The sequence below is a fragment of the Apteryx mantelli genome, chromosome 9, assembly GCF_036417845.1.
Source record: "Apteryx mantelli isolate bAptMan1 chromosome 9, bAptMan1.hap1, whole genome shotgun sequence".
In the NCBI taxonomy this organism is placed as follows: Eukaryota; Metazoa; Chordata; class Aves; order Apterygiformes; family Apterygidae; genus Apteryx; species Apteryx mantelli.
In genome coordinates this window covers 7,267,768-7,281,963 of record NC_089986.1, presented here as the reverse complement: position 1 = coordinate 7,281,963, position 14,196 = coordinate 7,267,768, and the positions used below count along the sequence as shown (strand labels likewise).

Below are 14,196 nucleotides of genomic sequence, written 5' to 3'. Positions count from 1 at the left end.
AAAAAAAAAAAACAAATCCGTAGGAAATCAGACTTTGTAATTTCATGGAACAACTGCAGCTCGTCTTTTTAAAAAAAAATAAGGATGGTATGTTACTGAAGTGTTATGTTAATAATGCTTTGGATGATCAGCTCTGAAAAGAGCAGAAATGGAAAGAACATATTTCATCTTTTTGTCAGCAAAATTTAAAATGTTGATGAAAAACATTGCAAAGTTTGGAATTTCAAAACCCAGTTCCAGCTGGATGGGTTTGCTTGGTAGCTTTTGTTTTGGCAAGCTTTTCCAGGTTACATTTCATTCCTTCTTTAGACTTTTAGGGCTTCCTATTTTTTCCTCCGGAAAAGTAACTTATATTGTGACTGAAAAGAAATGTGATAGCGAAAGATGCTTTTGTTGTCTTATTCCAGATCCTCATGGACTTCATATCTTGCCACAGACAGCTGACTGGTCCTCTCCACCTCCTCAGCAGTATTTGCTGACTCTGGGCTTCAGAAACAAAGACATCGGAAAATTCTTGGAAAAGATGTCAAGTAGAAAGCTGACAATCTTTTCAGGTATGCTGACTCACTTAATAGCTCTGAGAGATCAGGAATTACCTCTGTTAACCCTGCTTTCTGAGCGAGGTGGGCAGGAGGGGTTCTTAGCACCCATCTCCCTGTGCCTGCAGCCCTCCCCATCAACTTGCCTCTTCCCCCAGTTTACCCGCCACTTTGCTGTATCTATACAAAACGTACATGAACAAACACAACATCCAGGTTTGTGGTTTCATTTCTTAGAATACAAAGCACCTTTTAGTCCTCTCACAAAAGAAGAATCGAGAAGACATTTGGAGACCGTTGGGAAAAAGATCTTGCCAATAATGGATTTTATAAGAAGCACCAAATTAACTGTGGGTACAGAATTTGCTTAATAGTTTCTAGTGAATGTAGCATCAGAAGTCTGTGCGAGTGTGAATGAGGTGTGCTTCTCTGTGGAGAGTTCATCCTGCACATTCTCCTTCTGCGTCAAGAAATGCTCAGCTAATTGCATGAGGAACTGGGTTAGACCGGGTTCTAGATACTTTTAAAAAGTAGCACTGATTATTTAACAGGGTGCGCAGTTTAACATCACTTTGCCCGTGATTTTCTCAAACCTTTATGGCCTATTACATTATATTCCTACCTCAAATAACCACCAGAACTGCTCGCTATCTTTAAAACGCCTAGTATTCTACACATATCACAAAGCTCTCCATCAAGAGTTAATAATTGCTACTTGAAGCATTTCTAGTGGTTTAGATCCTGATCCCCACATAGTGAAGTATGTGAAATAACCTTCAAATCTGTTACAGCCATATTGAAGGTATATTAGTTAATTCTACTCCACACTTTTTGCAATAATGTACACAGCTTTTTAGCACCATGGCTTTTGATTAGCACAAAAGGTCAAAAATCAAATTTGCATGTAGACTAGACTATTTTAATGCAATTCTTAAATTATTCTCCAGAAAATAAGTGGAAGAAGCCTCTCTTTCCCAGACTGTAAATGCTAATGTTAACGCTTTTTTTCCCTAGCAATAACAGTTTTTTAGTTTTCTGTGTGTTGAAAGAATCAGAGCCATTTCCTCATCAGGGGTGTCTTAGCAAATCACAGGATTTATATTCTTAGGTTTTGATAGCAGATAGGAGGTTGACAAAAACTGCTACTTAGCAACCCCTAGCAAGGAAGAAACACTAGCTAGGTATTTGGAGAAGCGATGTCTTCTTTACCCTCCGAGAGCAGCCGTTGCGACAACACTCAGTGTTTGATCCCACACGCTCAGTGGGAGGTAAAGGTGCTCAGCGCTTTGCCAAAACGGGCGCTCCTAAAGCATTCGCTTCGGCGTGAAGCAGCCCGAGGGCAGGCATCGCCTAGGAGACATATAGCGTCTCGCTTCCAGTCCTTTCTTGAAGCCACGTGCTGCTGGCTGCTCCCTTAGGATGACCGAAAGCCCCCGGCACTGATGCGCAGGCGGATATAAGCGGCGTCTTTGGGAAAGTGAAATCTCTGTTACTGAGGTGTGCATTGCGCTTCTAACATGATAGAAGCTAGGAGGCTAAACAGGCGGTGGGCTGGAATAAACTCCCGGTCCTCCTGAAAGCCCTGGTAAAACGCCAATTATATTTTTTTTTGGACCCTGCAATTCCCTCTTTTGCTATAATATAGAGATTTTTAGCGGTGAGGTTTAACTGCTGCATTTTTTTTCAATCTCTGAATGGTAGCAGGAAGAGGAAATTTCTGAAATTTCTGTTTTTTCTTTTGAAATTTCAAAATTGAAATATCTTTTGGTTTCCCCATACTATCCTATCCTATTCTGGAAATGAATTTGGAGGAACAGGACTGCATGGTTCAAACAGAGATGGATGGTAACTATTATCAAGAGTGTGGGGAAAGGAAACAAATTGATAATTCAAGAGATGAGATTAGAGTGGTAGGTTAGGATTGCTCAAACCTGCCCCAACGGCTGCATGAATTTACACTGCTTCCACACAGTAATATTTTCCGCCAGCTCTAGACCTCATCTTGTACATTTAGACATTCTTGCTGAAACCGAAGAGGGCTCCCATGAATGCAGGGTGCAATGCCAGCACCGCTGAAGTCAGCACCAAACTTGCCCTCTTCCAGGGAGGTCAGCATGGTGTCCACACGGTTTAGACAAGGTCTGCCCGAGTGGCACGTCCAGGAGCAGCAAGACCAGGGTGAAAACAGGCCTGAATCACGTTCCTACTGACTTCGAACTGGTCACCACGGGGTCACCATGGGAGCTTTGGTAGTGAAAGGAAAAAACCCAAGATACAACAAATTATCACTGAGTTAGCACAAAACAGCTGTCACTCCTGCAGACAAGAACGAAGAGCCATGCACCCGTTATTGGTGGAAACGTACTCACTTTCCCTTCAGTTTTTATGGCATTGAATGATCCATGCAAGACAGTACTTCTGACCCAAAAAGCCAGTGACAGGGTGGATTGTACCTGGTGATACAGATAGACACGGAGCCAGAATTGCTCTGCTACTGGCAATTAAAGCCTTTTTATGGGCCTGTCAGAGATTTGGCTACTTTTGCTTGCCTGAAAGTATTCCAAAATCCTTTTCAAGCAAAAAATAAGATTCCACCTCTTATCTACCACATACAAACTAAAGCAAATACTTCTGCAAGAGAAAGTTATTGTATAGGTCACTCCTCTTCGCATACAGACACTAGGTTTACAGCTTACTTTAACAAGATAAGGGGATATATTTATTTTTAATAAGACAAACATTCCTTTTTACAGTCTTCTTCATTTGCAAGTGCAAACATACAATCCAAAATGCCTGTTCTAATCATATTTTTCTGATGAAAACATCTCAGTGCTAGAGCAGAGCTCATTAAGCAATGGCAAAACACTTAATATAAGTCAATTCTGCTACCTTAGTTTTGCAACCATGCAACTTATGGTTAATCGTATAATTTATACACACCTGACCATTGGTAAGATATGAAGTCAATGATTAAAGAAAATGAGGGTATTTTTTTACTGGACTCTATTCTTCACAGAAGACAGCCAGTCCTATTTAAATCAAAGGGACATTTTTGTATTGTAAAGTAAGAGCCATGTGAGTGAGGACATAACAGTCCACTCCTTAAAGCAATATCAACTGCTGCTGATGGTAAAGTTCCATAAACCCAGTTTGCCCACAAATACATACCACAACACAAAGGTTATTTTATTTGCCTTACCGAAAAAAAAAAGAAAAGAAAAATCAGTCAGACCTTAGGCTACTCATATTCTAAGCAAGATTACCAGCACCAACAAGCAGTTACTCTGTCAAGTCTTTTCATTGGGGTAATTTCCACCTCTTTTTACACATCAAGTTTGTCTTTCTCCTGTTGCAGTCCCATGGCAATGGCACATGATTCTACTTAACAGATGAAACAGTGGCCAGTGCGGGGCTTATTAAACTGTCCATATTATAAAGGTGAACCAAACCTACCATATGGTTCACAGCATGCTCTGTACTTTTATAGATCCAATTGTTTTGCTCTCCATTTTTTCATCTCGGGGAAAGTGTTTACTATATCCAGATTTCAGCATACACATTTTCTGGAGGATACCAAGGGCATTAAAGAAACATAATGATGGATTTTTCTGCTTGTTATTGCAATACACTATTGAGCTGCTTGCAAGGCATAGCTTCATTTAGATTTTGAGCTGAAAAATAGCGGTAAAGGCTCAACAATAGTAAAGAAGAACTACTGGAGGGCATTCCAGACCTTTGCAAAGTGGTGCTCTTAAAGTCAACAGTTAAACATGCCACATGCATTTGATGTGACAGATCCTGCTTTAAATCCAAGCTGACTCACTTTGTTTTTCTTTTTCCTTAGCACTTCTAGCACTCGGCAATTAAATTGCATTTGCAAACAGAAGTGGTATAAGAATGACTCCTTTCTTGAGTATAGGGAAAAGCAAGAAGCGGGGATGCCATCCCAAAATTCTCAATAAGACTGACACGTGCAGGAAGTTGAGGGGACGCATATCACAGAATCACAGAATGGTTGAGGTTGGAAGGGACCTCTGGAGATCATCTAGTCCAACCCCACTGCTCAAGCAGGGTCACCTAGAGCACGTTGCACAGGGTCTCATCCAGGGGGGTTTTGAATATCTCCAGAGAAGGAGACTCCACCACCTCTCTGGGCAACCTGGTCCAGTGCTCTGTCACCCTCACAGTGAAAAAGTATTTCCTCATGTTCAGACGGAAGTGTCTGTGTTTCAGTTTGTGCCCATTGCCTCGCGTCCTGTCGCTCGGCACCACTGAAAAGAGTCTGGCCCCATCCTCTCGACACCCTCCCTTCAGATACTTGTACACATTGATAAGATCTCCTCTCAGCCTTCTCTTCTCCAAGCTAAACAGGCCCAGCTCTCTCAGCCTTTCCTCATCTGAGAGATGCTCCAGTCCCCTCATCATCTTTGTAGCCCTTCGCTGGACTTGCTCCAGTAGTGCCACATCCCTCTTGGACTGGGGAGCCCAGAACTGGACGCAGTACTCCAGATGTGGCCTCACCAGGGCTGAGTAGAGGGGGAGAATCACCTCCCTCGACCTGCTGGCAACACTCTTCCTGATGCACCCCAGGACACCGTTGGCCTTCTTGGCCACAAGGGCACATTGCTGCCTCATGCTTAACTTGGTGTCCACCAGCACTCCCAGGTCCTTCTCTGCAGAGCTGCTTTCCAGCAGCTCAACCCCCAACCTGTACTGGTGCATGGGGTTATTCCTCCTTAGGTGCAGGACCCTGCACTTCCCTTGGTTGAGCTTCATGAGGTTCCTCTCTGCCCACCTCTCCAGCCTGTCCAGGTCTCTCTGAATGGCAGCACAGCCCTCTGGTGTATCAGCCACTCCTCCCAGTTTTGTATCGTCAGCAAACTTGCTGAGGGTGCGCTCTGTCCCTTCATCCAGGTCAATGACGAATATGATACATACTACTGTGCTGTTGCATTTCTAACTGAGGTGCAAATTTGACTCTACATACTGCATTTGTTGGTTACCTTGCTACCTGGTTTCTCAAACGTATATCGCTTTTCATTATTAAATGAGCCAACTCTTTTCCACTGAAGTCTCCATTTAGTTTGCTCTTTACTTAACCTTCACTGTACCTATCTGAGACAATTTCGTCTTCATCTGATTGGTTGGCCAGTTTATTATGTTTTTTACTGCAGCTTAGTAGGCTCTTGAATTCTGCTATAGTTCATGTAATTCTCATCATGTGGTTCAGTTCCCCAAGGAATTTTTTCTCCTGCCAGTAGCAGTTATTTACTCTCTCTTCCTGCATTTTTCATTGTCACTGAAACACCACCTCTGACAATGTTCAGCCTCCTCTAATCCCTTTAAAAATAAACCCTGCTGTCATTTATTTATTTATTTATTTACTTCGAACCTACTATAAACTTAAATAGCATTGCTATGTCCACAGAGTGCATGTTGGCACAGATGACCAATTTGTTTCCCTTAGCTACGTGGCGTGTTCTCTCATTTTTCTAGAGAGTCAAGCAGAGAAAGAATTTTCTCTTTGCCTTTCCTTTCTTAATCATTGGAGAAGCCCCCAATAGGCACAGCATGATGAGAGAGGATTTTTACCTGCTTTCTTAGCTGATGACTCAATATACTCATTCCTTAGTGCTTGCACAAAAAAAAGAGTTTTGGGCAGCTTTCAAGAATAGCAGGGAAGAACCTTTTGCTGTATCTAAAATGTTGTGTGACTATTTCATGTTGATAAGAGCTCTCTTTCTCTCATTAACTGATTGCTCCTCCTTATTTTAATGAGCACAGATGTATCTGGGGACGCAGCTCTCTGGCTTTCAAACACCGATGATTAGCTGGAGAAGGGAACCCATTTTGTTCCTTGCTCTTGCGCCATGCTAACTAGACTGTGCCAGACTTACAGTTCCACATGTCAGAGGTCACAGAAGTCTTTTCTCTTGCTGGTCTCTCATGCTAGGTCAGGTCCTCAGAAAACAGCTTTTCATTTGATAAAAATAGTACGTAAAAAGGTCGTCTTGGTCTCCCCTCTAAGAGTTGGTTCGACAGAACGTAGGACCAGAAGGGCTCTCCTGGCTCCTCAAGTCAAATCACCTCCTGTTGTACACCCTTATGTCATATAACATCCTATTCATAAACAGGGAAAAATCCACCCTAGGACTGGTTAGGCTTTCTGTCATTTCTACTTTTGCTGAAACGCGTTTCAGATGCTCAAGAAACAGAATTGCCACCCCAGTCTTATTTGCACCTATTTATACACAGTGATCCTTCTGTTATCATTGTCTTTTATCTCTCTCCTTCCCTTTTTAATTGCTTGTTCTTTTTGGAATTTAGCCCTTAGTATATTTATTGAGATGACTAATAAGCCCTTGGCATTTTCATTAACAGACTAATCAAACCACAATTCTCTCAAAAGAGGTAGTCTTCCACCATGCTGGCATCTCTGCTCCATAATGCTTTGGTTTAAATTAACCTCTCCAAACACAGCTGACTGGGAGTATATGCAATATTGCAAAGAACTGCTTCCCATAGCTTCTCCTCTCTATGCAAGTGCATGGGATCTTTCCCTCGGCTAATGGAAATACCAGTTCATTGGCTCAGGTCTTTCTTCTTGGTTGTTTTCACATCTGGACCACCCAGATTATACTGAAATTCCTGCTTTTGGTCCTCAGAGGTTTTTTATTTTGTGCTATTAAAATGGGTAAAATTAGCGATACCACGATTATTTGTATTTTTTAGGGTGAAAAGAAAATTAATTTTCTCTTTCATGATAATTCATGAGGTGTAGAAAGCAATAACAGCATTGTTATCAAATTCTTAGATTAAATATATGAATTATTTTGATAGTCATTTTGATACCAATTTTCATAAACACTTGATAGAATTTTTGTAGTGCAAATTTTTGCAGAACAAAAAAAGGTTAAGGTCAAGGTTTTTGTAAAGAAAAGTCCATTTTAAAAATAGGACACACTTTACTGAAAAATAAATTCCATTCAAAACTTTCCATCCATGCTGTTCATTGTATGATTGGATTTAGAATCATCTACCTAGGAACCAAAACAGATGTAAATTGCAGGCTCAGCTTGCCACTATATGTAACTGCCAGAACAAAGGTCTGCTAAAAAAACTGGAAGCGGTTTTGAAAATCTATGCCAATATTTTGAATTTCAGGCATTTAAATACATTCAAAACCCTGATTAAATGAATGGAAATTTCACTCAGAAGGGTTGAACATTCGGGTACGCAATGGCTACATCTCTTCAAGAATCTAGGCCAAATTGCTTTTGAAAATCTCGGTAGGGTGCTTATTTGCATTTTTGGCATCAGAATACTTTTGAAAATATGGTACTAACGCTGCCATCCGTCAAACACTTCAGCAGGTGCTGAGATTTTATGCAAGCACTTGGCCAAGCTTCTGTATTCACATGCTCAAAATTAACCATGTGCCTAGCTGCCTAGAGGATCAGAGACCACCTCTGCAAGTTTTGGTACACCAAGGTTATATATTTGAACACTTTGGATGTCCCTATTCTGCAAACAAACCATAGGTTTACACATTGCACAGTTGCCTTAACCTCTTCACTGACACTTTAAAAGCAATCCATAAAAGTCAGATAATATTTAACAGAGGGGATTATGGAAAAGCCATTTCCAGACGAACACATCGCATTCATGTTTGTTATCTGCTGTCTCTCCTTCACATATTTTATAACTATGTATTTATTTTTCTAGTACTACTAGAGAGATTGTGTAAAGAAAGCCTTTTTTTCCTCTTTATAATTGTCAGAAGCATTATCTTAAAGGTGCTGGATGCCATACTGCTTGTAGCATTACCAGCACATATATATTTGATGACAAGCCTCAAGGCATAAGACTCAAAGGATAAGTGTGTTTTCCATGACTCTCTTCTAACCCTCCTGCTTTTGCCGAGAGAACAGGACAACTTCTGTGCATGTTCACACGTGATCGAGAAGTTGCAGTACGCCAGCCTCCTCGGTTGCTTGCAGCAAGTCACGGAAGAGTCCCAAGTGATTAATCAAGCGATGGCTGAGCTAGCATCCATCCCCTACCTGCAGGACATCAGCCAGCAGGATGCTGAATTGGTAAGTATTTGTTTCTAATCCTTGTTCCGGCCTCCACAGGCAGGAAGCCAAGGAGGGAAGGTTTGGGGCAGAATATTGCGCTGTTATTTGCTCTGAAAGTCAGTCTTGAATGTGCGGACCAAGAATGGCTTTAAAATCCTGCTGCAGTGCCTTGTCAGAGGAGCTGCTCATTACCTGCAAGGATAACTTTCATAGAACCAGTATGACTCATCTGTACGCATATTTTTTAAGCCTCTTCTTTTCTCCTAAACCTCCCCAAATCAGTCTGGGAAAATGATTGCAATTATTCAGATTGTGCTACTTTAAGATACCTGACATCGCAAGCCACCTGCAGCAAAAGAGGCAGAAGCTCAGAGCTAAAAGCAGAGGAGTGGGGAGTAAGGAGAGAAAAGATTTTCACTCCTGGCTCCATCTACGACTTGCTCCCTGTCTCCGAGTAAATCCGTATAATACCTCTGTGCTTTTGTTTTTCCTTCATAAACTTAGGACAGTGATATTAGCAGGGTTGTTGCGAGGCTGGAGTCATTAATGTCTTGACGCTATATTGATATCCTGCAAGTAGAAAGTGATGTAAGTGTATGGTTATTCTTCCATGCAACTGCTGGGTTTTCTGAAGGAGGGAAGGAGCTCAAGTACATACAAGTTTTAAACGTTTCACGCTGGCAAAAAATAATTCCTCCACAGCCCCTTCATTTATATGCAGCCCAGTTTTGATGATCCAAGTGCAGTGCACTAAAAACTCTGGTTTTCCCCAAGCCAGTCCCTTGACATTCGCTTGCAGTCCTGCAAAGCTTCCGAGCTCTGCAGAGTTACGGCTTCGCGAGGACTTGCTTTGGGGAAGACGAGCAGCGGCCTGCAACTGCAGGAGGGAGTCGCCAGGCTTTGAAGTCTCGGCCGGGATGAGGGGAAACCGCGTTGCAGAGAAACTGTTATTAAAAGACATTCTCCTTTCGATGCAAGTCTGCTACCATTAAACTTCAGCAGTGCCACAGTTCAAGGCTGACTGAAGGGTCTTGAGTTATTGGTACACATTTCAGGTGGAGGTTTTCTCCAGGGTGCAATATTTTCAGTGCATCGCAGCTTAGGCATGGGCTATTATGCTACTGCCTATATCTTGTCATGTAGTAATCATAAGCCTGACCTCCCGGAAACCTTTTTGGGAGACGGCTCTAGGCTACCTAATACAAAGGTCTTTAGTCTCTTAGGGGTAGGATTTGGCAGAACGAGGACCTGTTCTGGGATATTTCAGTGACAGATTGTAAATCTTTCAATGGGGATGCTCATGCATGGTTTACTGAGGCCAAGGTAAAAATGATTTTTGAAAGAAAAAGGCAGAAAGTCTCTGCCAGCTATCCTGTTCACAGCATTAAAATGTATTAATCCAACATTCATTTATTTTCCTTTGTCCTTTCATCCTCCTGTAAACTGAATCTTTAATCTGTGTGTGAAAATAGAGGCTCAGATGCTTTGCAGCTGGGATAGTGTAGCAAACTCCAGGCCCCTTGGTGGTAAGGCACGACGCTGCAAGCAAGAGCTTCCAGAATGGATTTACCAGGGGGTGATTAACGGGCTTTAACTTTCTCCTCAGCCCTAACTGGCACAGCACACGCTTCTTTCCCTGCCACTCCAGGCTGTTTCCCCAACCGTGTTGCAATTACATCAAGCCCAGACATTTCTGCCCATCGCGGGTTCGGCACACCCAAGTCATCCAAGGAGTGAGCAAAAAATCCCCGTTGTTTGGCCAACGTGTCATCCTCCTCTTCTCGCTGGGATCCAGGCAGGATAACCGGACGGGGCCATACTGGGGCGATTCAGTGTCCCTCGATGAGCATTGCAGCAGCGGCTTCCCCAGCATCCGTGGGGAAGGGAATCACCACACCAGCACCGATCCCACTTGTCTCTCCCTCTTCAGTAACATTTCTAAAAAATATCTAAATAGTTTAGAGGGTATTTTTCTATGAAGAAAGCGGAGCTGGCCAGATTTTAATCTCCCTTGTACTAATATAAATTTGAAGTAATTCCTCTGAGGTCATTCTGAATTTAAATCGGTAAAACTGAGATAAGACTTTACGACCACGCAAGCCCGTTAAATTGTCTGGTTAGAAAATGCTAAAAAGATGCCAGATGTTTATTATTACATACAGTACAACTTGTATAAAGTTTAAAACACGTCAAATTTATAACAGTGCAATTTGCACTGATACAGCACAGATCCCAAAGGCATTTCAGTTATAAACTCTTCTCTGTAAATGTCTTCCTGCAACTAAATAAATAGAGTCCTAATCTATGGCAAGGAAAATCTCAGCTGAGGGCTTTTTAGGTTACTATTTATTCATAGATCCTGGGAGAATAAAGATTTCAGTTAGTTTGAACAGCTGAATACAAGTGGTGGGGAAAACCCTCAACAAAATCTTTCCAAGGTTTATGAGTGTCATGTCACCATGTTTGTACACCATAAAATCAAGATGAAAGATTGTTAAAAAACAGAAGTCTACTCCAGTTTAAAATAGAATGAGGACAAAATATAAAAAAAAAAAAAAACAGCATTTTTTTTTGGAAGGGATTTTCCAAAAAAGACCAGCTTTAGGAGAATTACTGTGCCAACTGTCCTGCTCTTGAGCATTCACATTTTCTCTGCCAGCAAAGCTGGTCAAAAATAGTGATAAAAATTAAAAGCAAAATACACACTGGGCACTTTGCACTGGGATGTATCAATTTCAGTGAAACTTTAACTGGAAAGTTTTCTTCTGTTTTAACTTTTTGCCCAGAGCAGTGAAATCTCCGTGCTGGCCCTCGGGAGTGACAGACCAATGTCCTAATCCCAGCTCCTGCTTCTTTGAACAGCCCCAAACTGCTCCAAAAAAAGGCACCGAGAAAACTCCCCTTCCCCTGACCAGGTTTTGCTGTGGCTGGTTCGAAGCAGGATTTGTGCTTTGCCCTTCTGCCCTTAATACCCTTAATCTTTGGGCTGCATCTATTCTGGATTCATAGGAGATTATCTGTCATAAAAGTAGTCTGAAGGAAAATTTATGACAGGTTCTTGACTCCTTTAAAGTCAGTGGCAGAAATTTGCGTTTTGTTTTTCATGAATACTGATGCACAAGACACCAAAACAAATGTTTTCATCAAATGCTTGGACCAATGAGATTTAATTCAATGGTGGCACATGCACAGTGAACACAAGCTGGAACCGACCGTAGCAAGCTTATTTAGAGATTCAGAAGATTATTCATGCATCCTTTACCCGGTGCTGGGACATAGAGGAGGAGTTTTATCTTGAAAACCCTGAACACGAAGGTAAAATTATGGAAATACAGAGCTGCTCCTTAAACCACAAGGCAACATTTTTGTGCCTTGCTCAGACGAGCCTAAACACTGATGTTTTAAGTTTTGTCGCCTCATGTGCTTGTATTAGACTGCTGCCCCATCTAGGTACAGGAGGAAGAACAACAGACGATTTCTATGTGAGTGCTTAAGCTCATACGGTCCGGTCTATCCAGACTCATAAAGACTAACAAATTTGGGAAGAGACACCAAAACCGACTCTTTGGGTTCACTTTTAACCAGCCAAATATTGCAGAAGAGACCTAATAGAGCATAATATAGTATCACACGCATTAAACACAAGTTCCTCCCAGTTTCTTCCCGGTATTAGCTGCTGCCGAGCCAGGCTCCCCGTGGGAACGGACAAGCTGGATCCCACCCACCTCTCCGTGCTACCAAATTAAGTGCAACCAAAACAGCGTTTAGGAAGCGTGCCGGCGTGAGGCAATACTACTACCAACCTGAATTTTAGGCCTTTCCCTCTAGCACTAAGTACTGATTAGCATGTATTTTTCTACAGCTTCTTTTTATAGTTCACACTAGAAATTGTCATCCTTGTTTTTATGCTCTGTTATGCTGAACGATGGGAGGGAGGGGGCTCTGTCAAAGAAAAGGATAGTAAAAGGAGGGAAAATGAGCTAGATACGTTCAGCTACAGTAAAAGCTTCTCAGCGTTAGTGTTGTCCTCTTGTGAGGTTTTACATGCTGCCTTAAATTATGATACATTAGCCTTGGGAGAAAATACTAAAAAGCATTCATGTACTACACAGAATATCCCAGAGAGCTAAATAATGAAATATGGAACCTTTATTCTTTACAACCCAAGTCTTCCTTTGCTAAATATGAACATTTACTGCACTAAAACCTATAGGCTCAAATACAAATTTTCCAGAGGATTTTTTTCCCATTGTTAAGTATTTTATAACCACCATAATACAGTGTAATGGCTGAAGCAAAGATGAGGTGGCAGTGCTCATTGTGCGAAAGATGAGTAATAAAATCATCAGCGTACAAATGATTTTTTAATTAGGTTTTAATCTGTGTATTTAGAGAAGTTATTTCTGTGTGAATTCCACACTGATAATTTTTATCTTGCTACCACAGCTGCAGTCGCTAATGGCAGATGCCATGGACACCCTTGAAGGAAGAAGAAGTGATAAAGAACGTGTGTGGAATAAAATTCAGAAGGTAAAACCTGCAGCTAAGGGCAGAAGAGTATATTGTTCCTTGGGGAGTAAATGTCCACCGGAGTCGTATCTGCTCAAAAGGTAGAAAAGAAAGTAGGTGCCATTTTAAACCTGACTCTGTGTCTTGAACGCTGTTAGCGCTCAGGCACTTACCACAGATATGTATCTATCTCTTGCTTTAACTCCTGCGGTTGATCTTTGTCCATGTTAATAGTCTCATGTGGTTAGCAAATGGGAAAACTGAATAGCTTAGCTTTGGCTGATACTTCTACTTCTCTTCCATCTTTGTCATATGGGATGATGCACTAATCATTGGCGTGGGAAGGCGTGTTCTTGGGGAATAAAATTCAGCCCAGCAAATTAAGTCCCTTCCTGGAGCTCAAATGAGGCTTTGGCGATGCGAAATGTAAAAGACATGTAAATGCCTTTGCGGAGTCTCTGCACAGCAACGGGTCAATTTAATTCTTACAGGATTTGGGAAATGCAGGGAGTCTTATGTTGGTTCTCCGTGCAGATGGGTTTGACCTGACGTAACGAATAACAGATCAGGCTGGGATGTAATAAGACGATCTTACATTTTCCCAGAGCCTTTCAAACCAAAGCACTTCACAACTCTGGGCATTCAACGCCATTGACATTCAGCCACTTCTGAGAAAAAGGATAGCAACACATCACCAGGAAGAGCAAATTTTGCTGAAGGCTCAAAGCATTGCTCTTACACTGATTCTTACGGCTCTGTCAGAGCCCAGCCACACACACGCTCACTCTGTATCGCAGCTCTGCTGGAAGGCTGAGGAACAGAGGATTTGGATTTAAAACCTGACAGCACTTGAAGTCAGCCTTCTTTGGCATTCAGGGTTTGCAGACAGACCTCAGGGAAATTTCTGAAAATCCAAACTCTGGCTGCACTGGGTCAGCATAACTAGGACGAGCAGAAAGCAGATTGGCACCGCTGTACTGAAATAAAACACAGCCCTGCTTATTCTGTGCAAGAAATCCAGGTCCCCTGCAGATACCTAAAAGAAATTCTGGAATCAATGGGTTGAACGT

The 14,196-nt window shown here is 41.9% G+C and overlaps 1 protein-coding gene across 1 annotated transcript in view; it reads left to right on the top strand.

The window, feature by feature from the left end:
• The window catches only part of SPATA16 (spermatogenesis associated 16), an 81,038-nt gene that overhangs the window by 54,255 nt on the left and 12,587 nt on the right, over window positions 1–14,196 (top strand). The window contains exons 6-9 of the mRNA XM_013945196.2: window positions 408–554; window positions 777–889; window positions 8,471–8,635; window positions 13,064–13,147. Coding sequence (XP_013800650.2) covers window positions 408–554; window positions 777–889; window positions 8,471–8,635; window positions 13,064–13,147 — 509 coding nt within the window. The remainder of the gene's footprint in view (window positions 1–407; window positions 555–776; window positions 890–8,470; window positions 8,636–13,063; window positions 13,148–14,196) is intronic.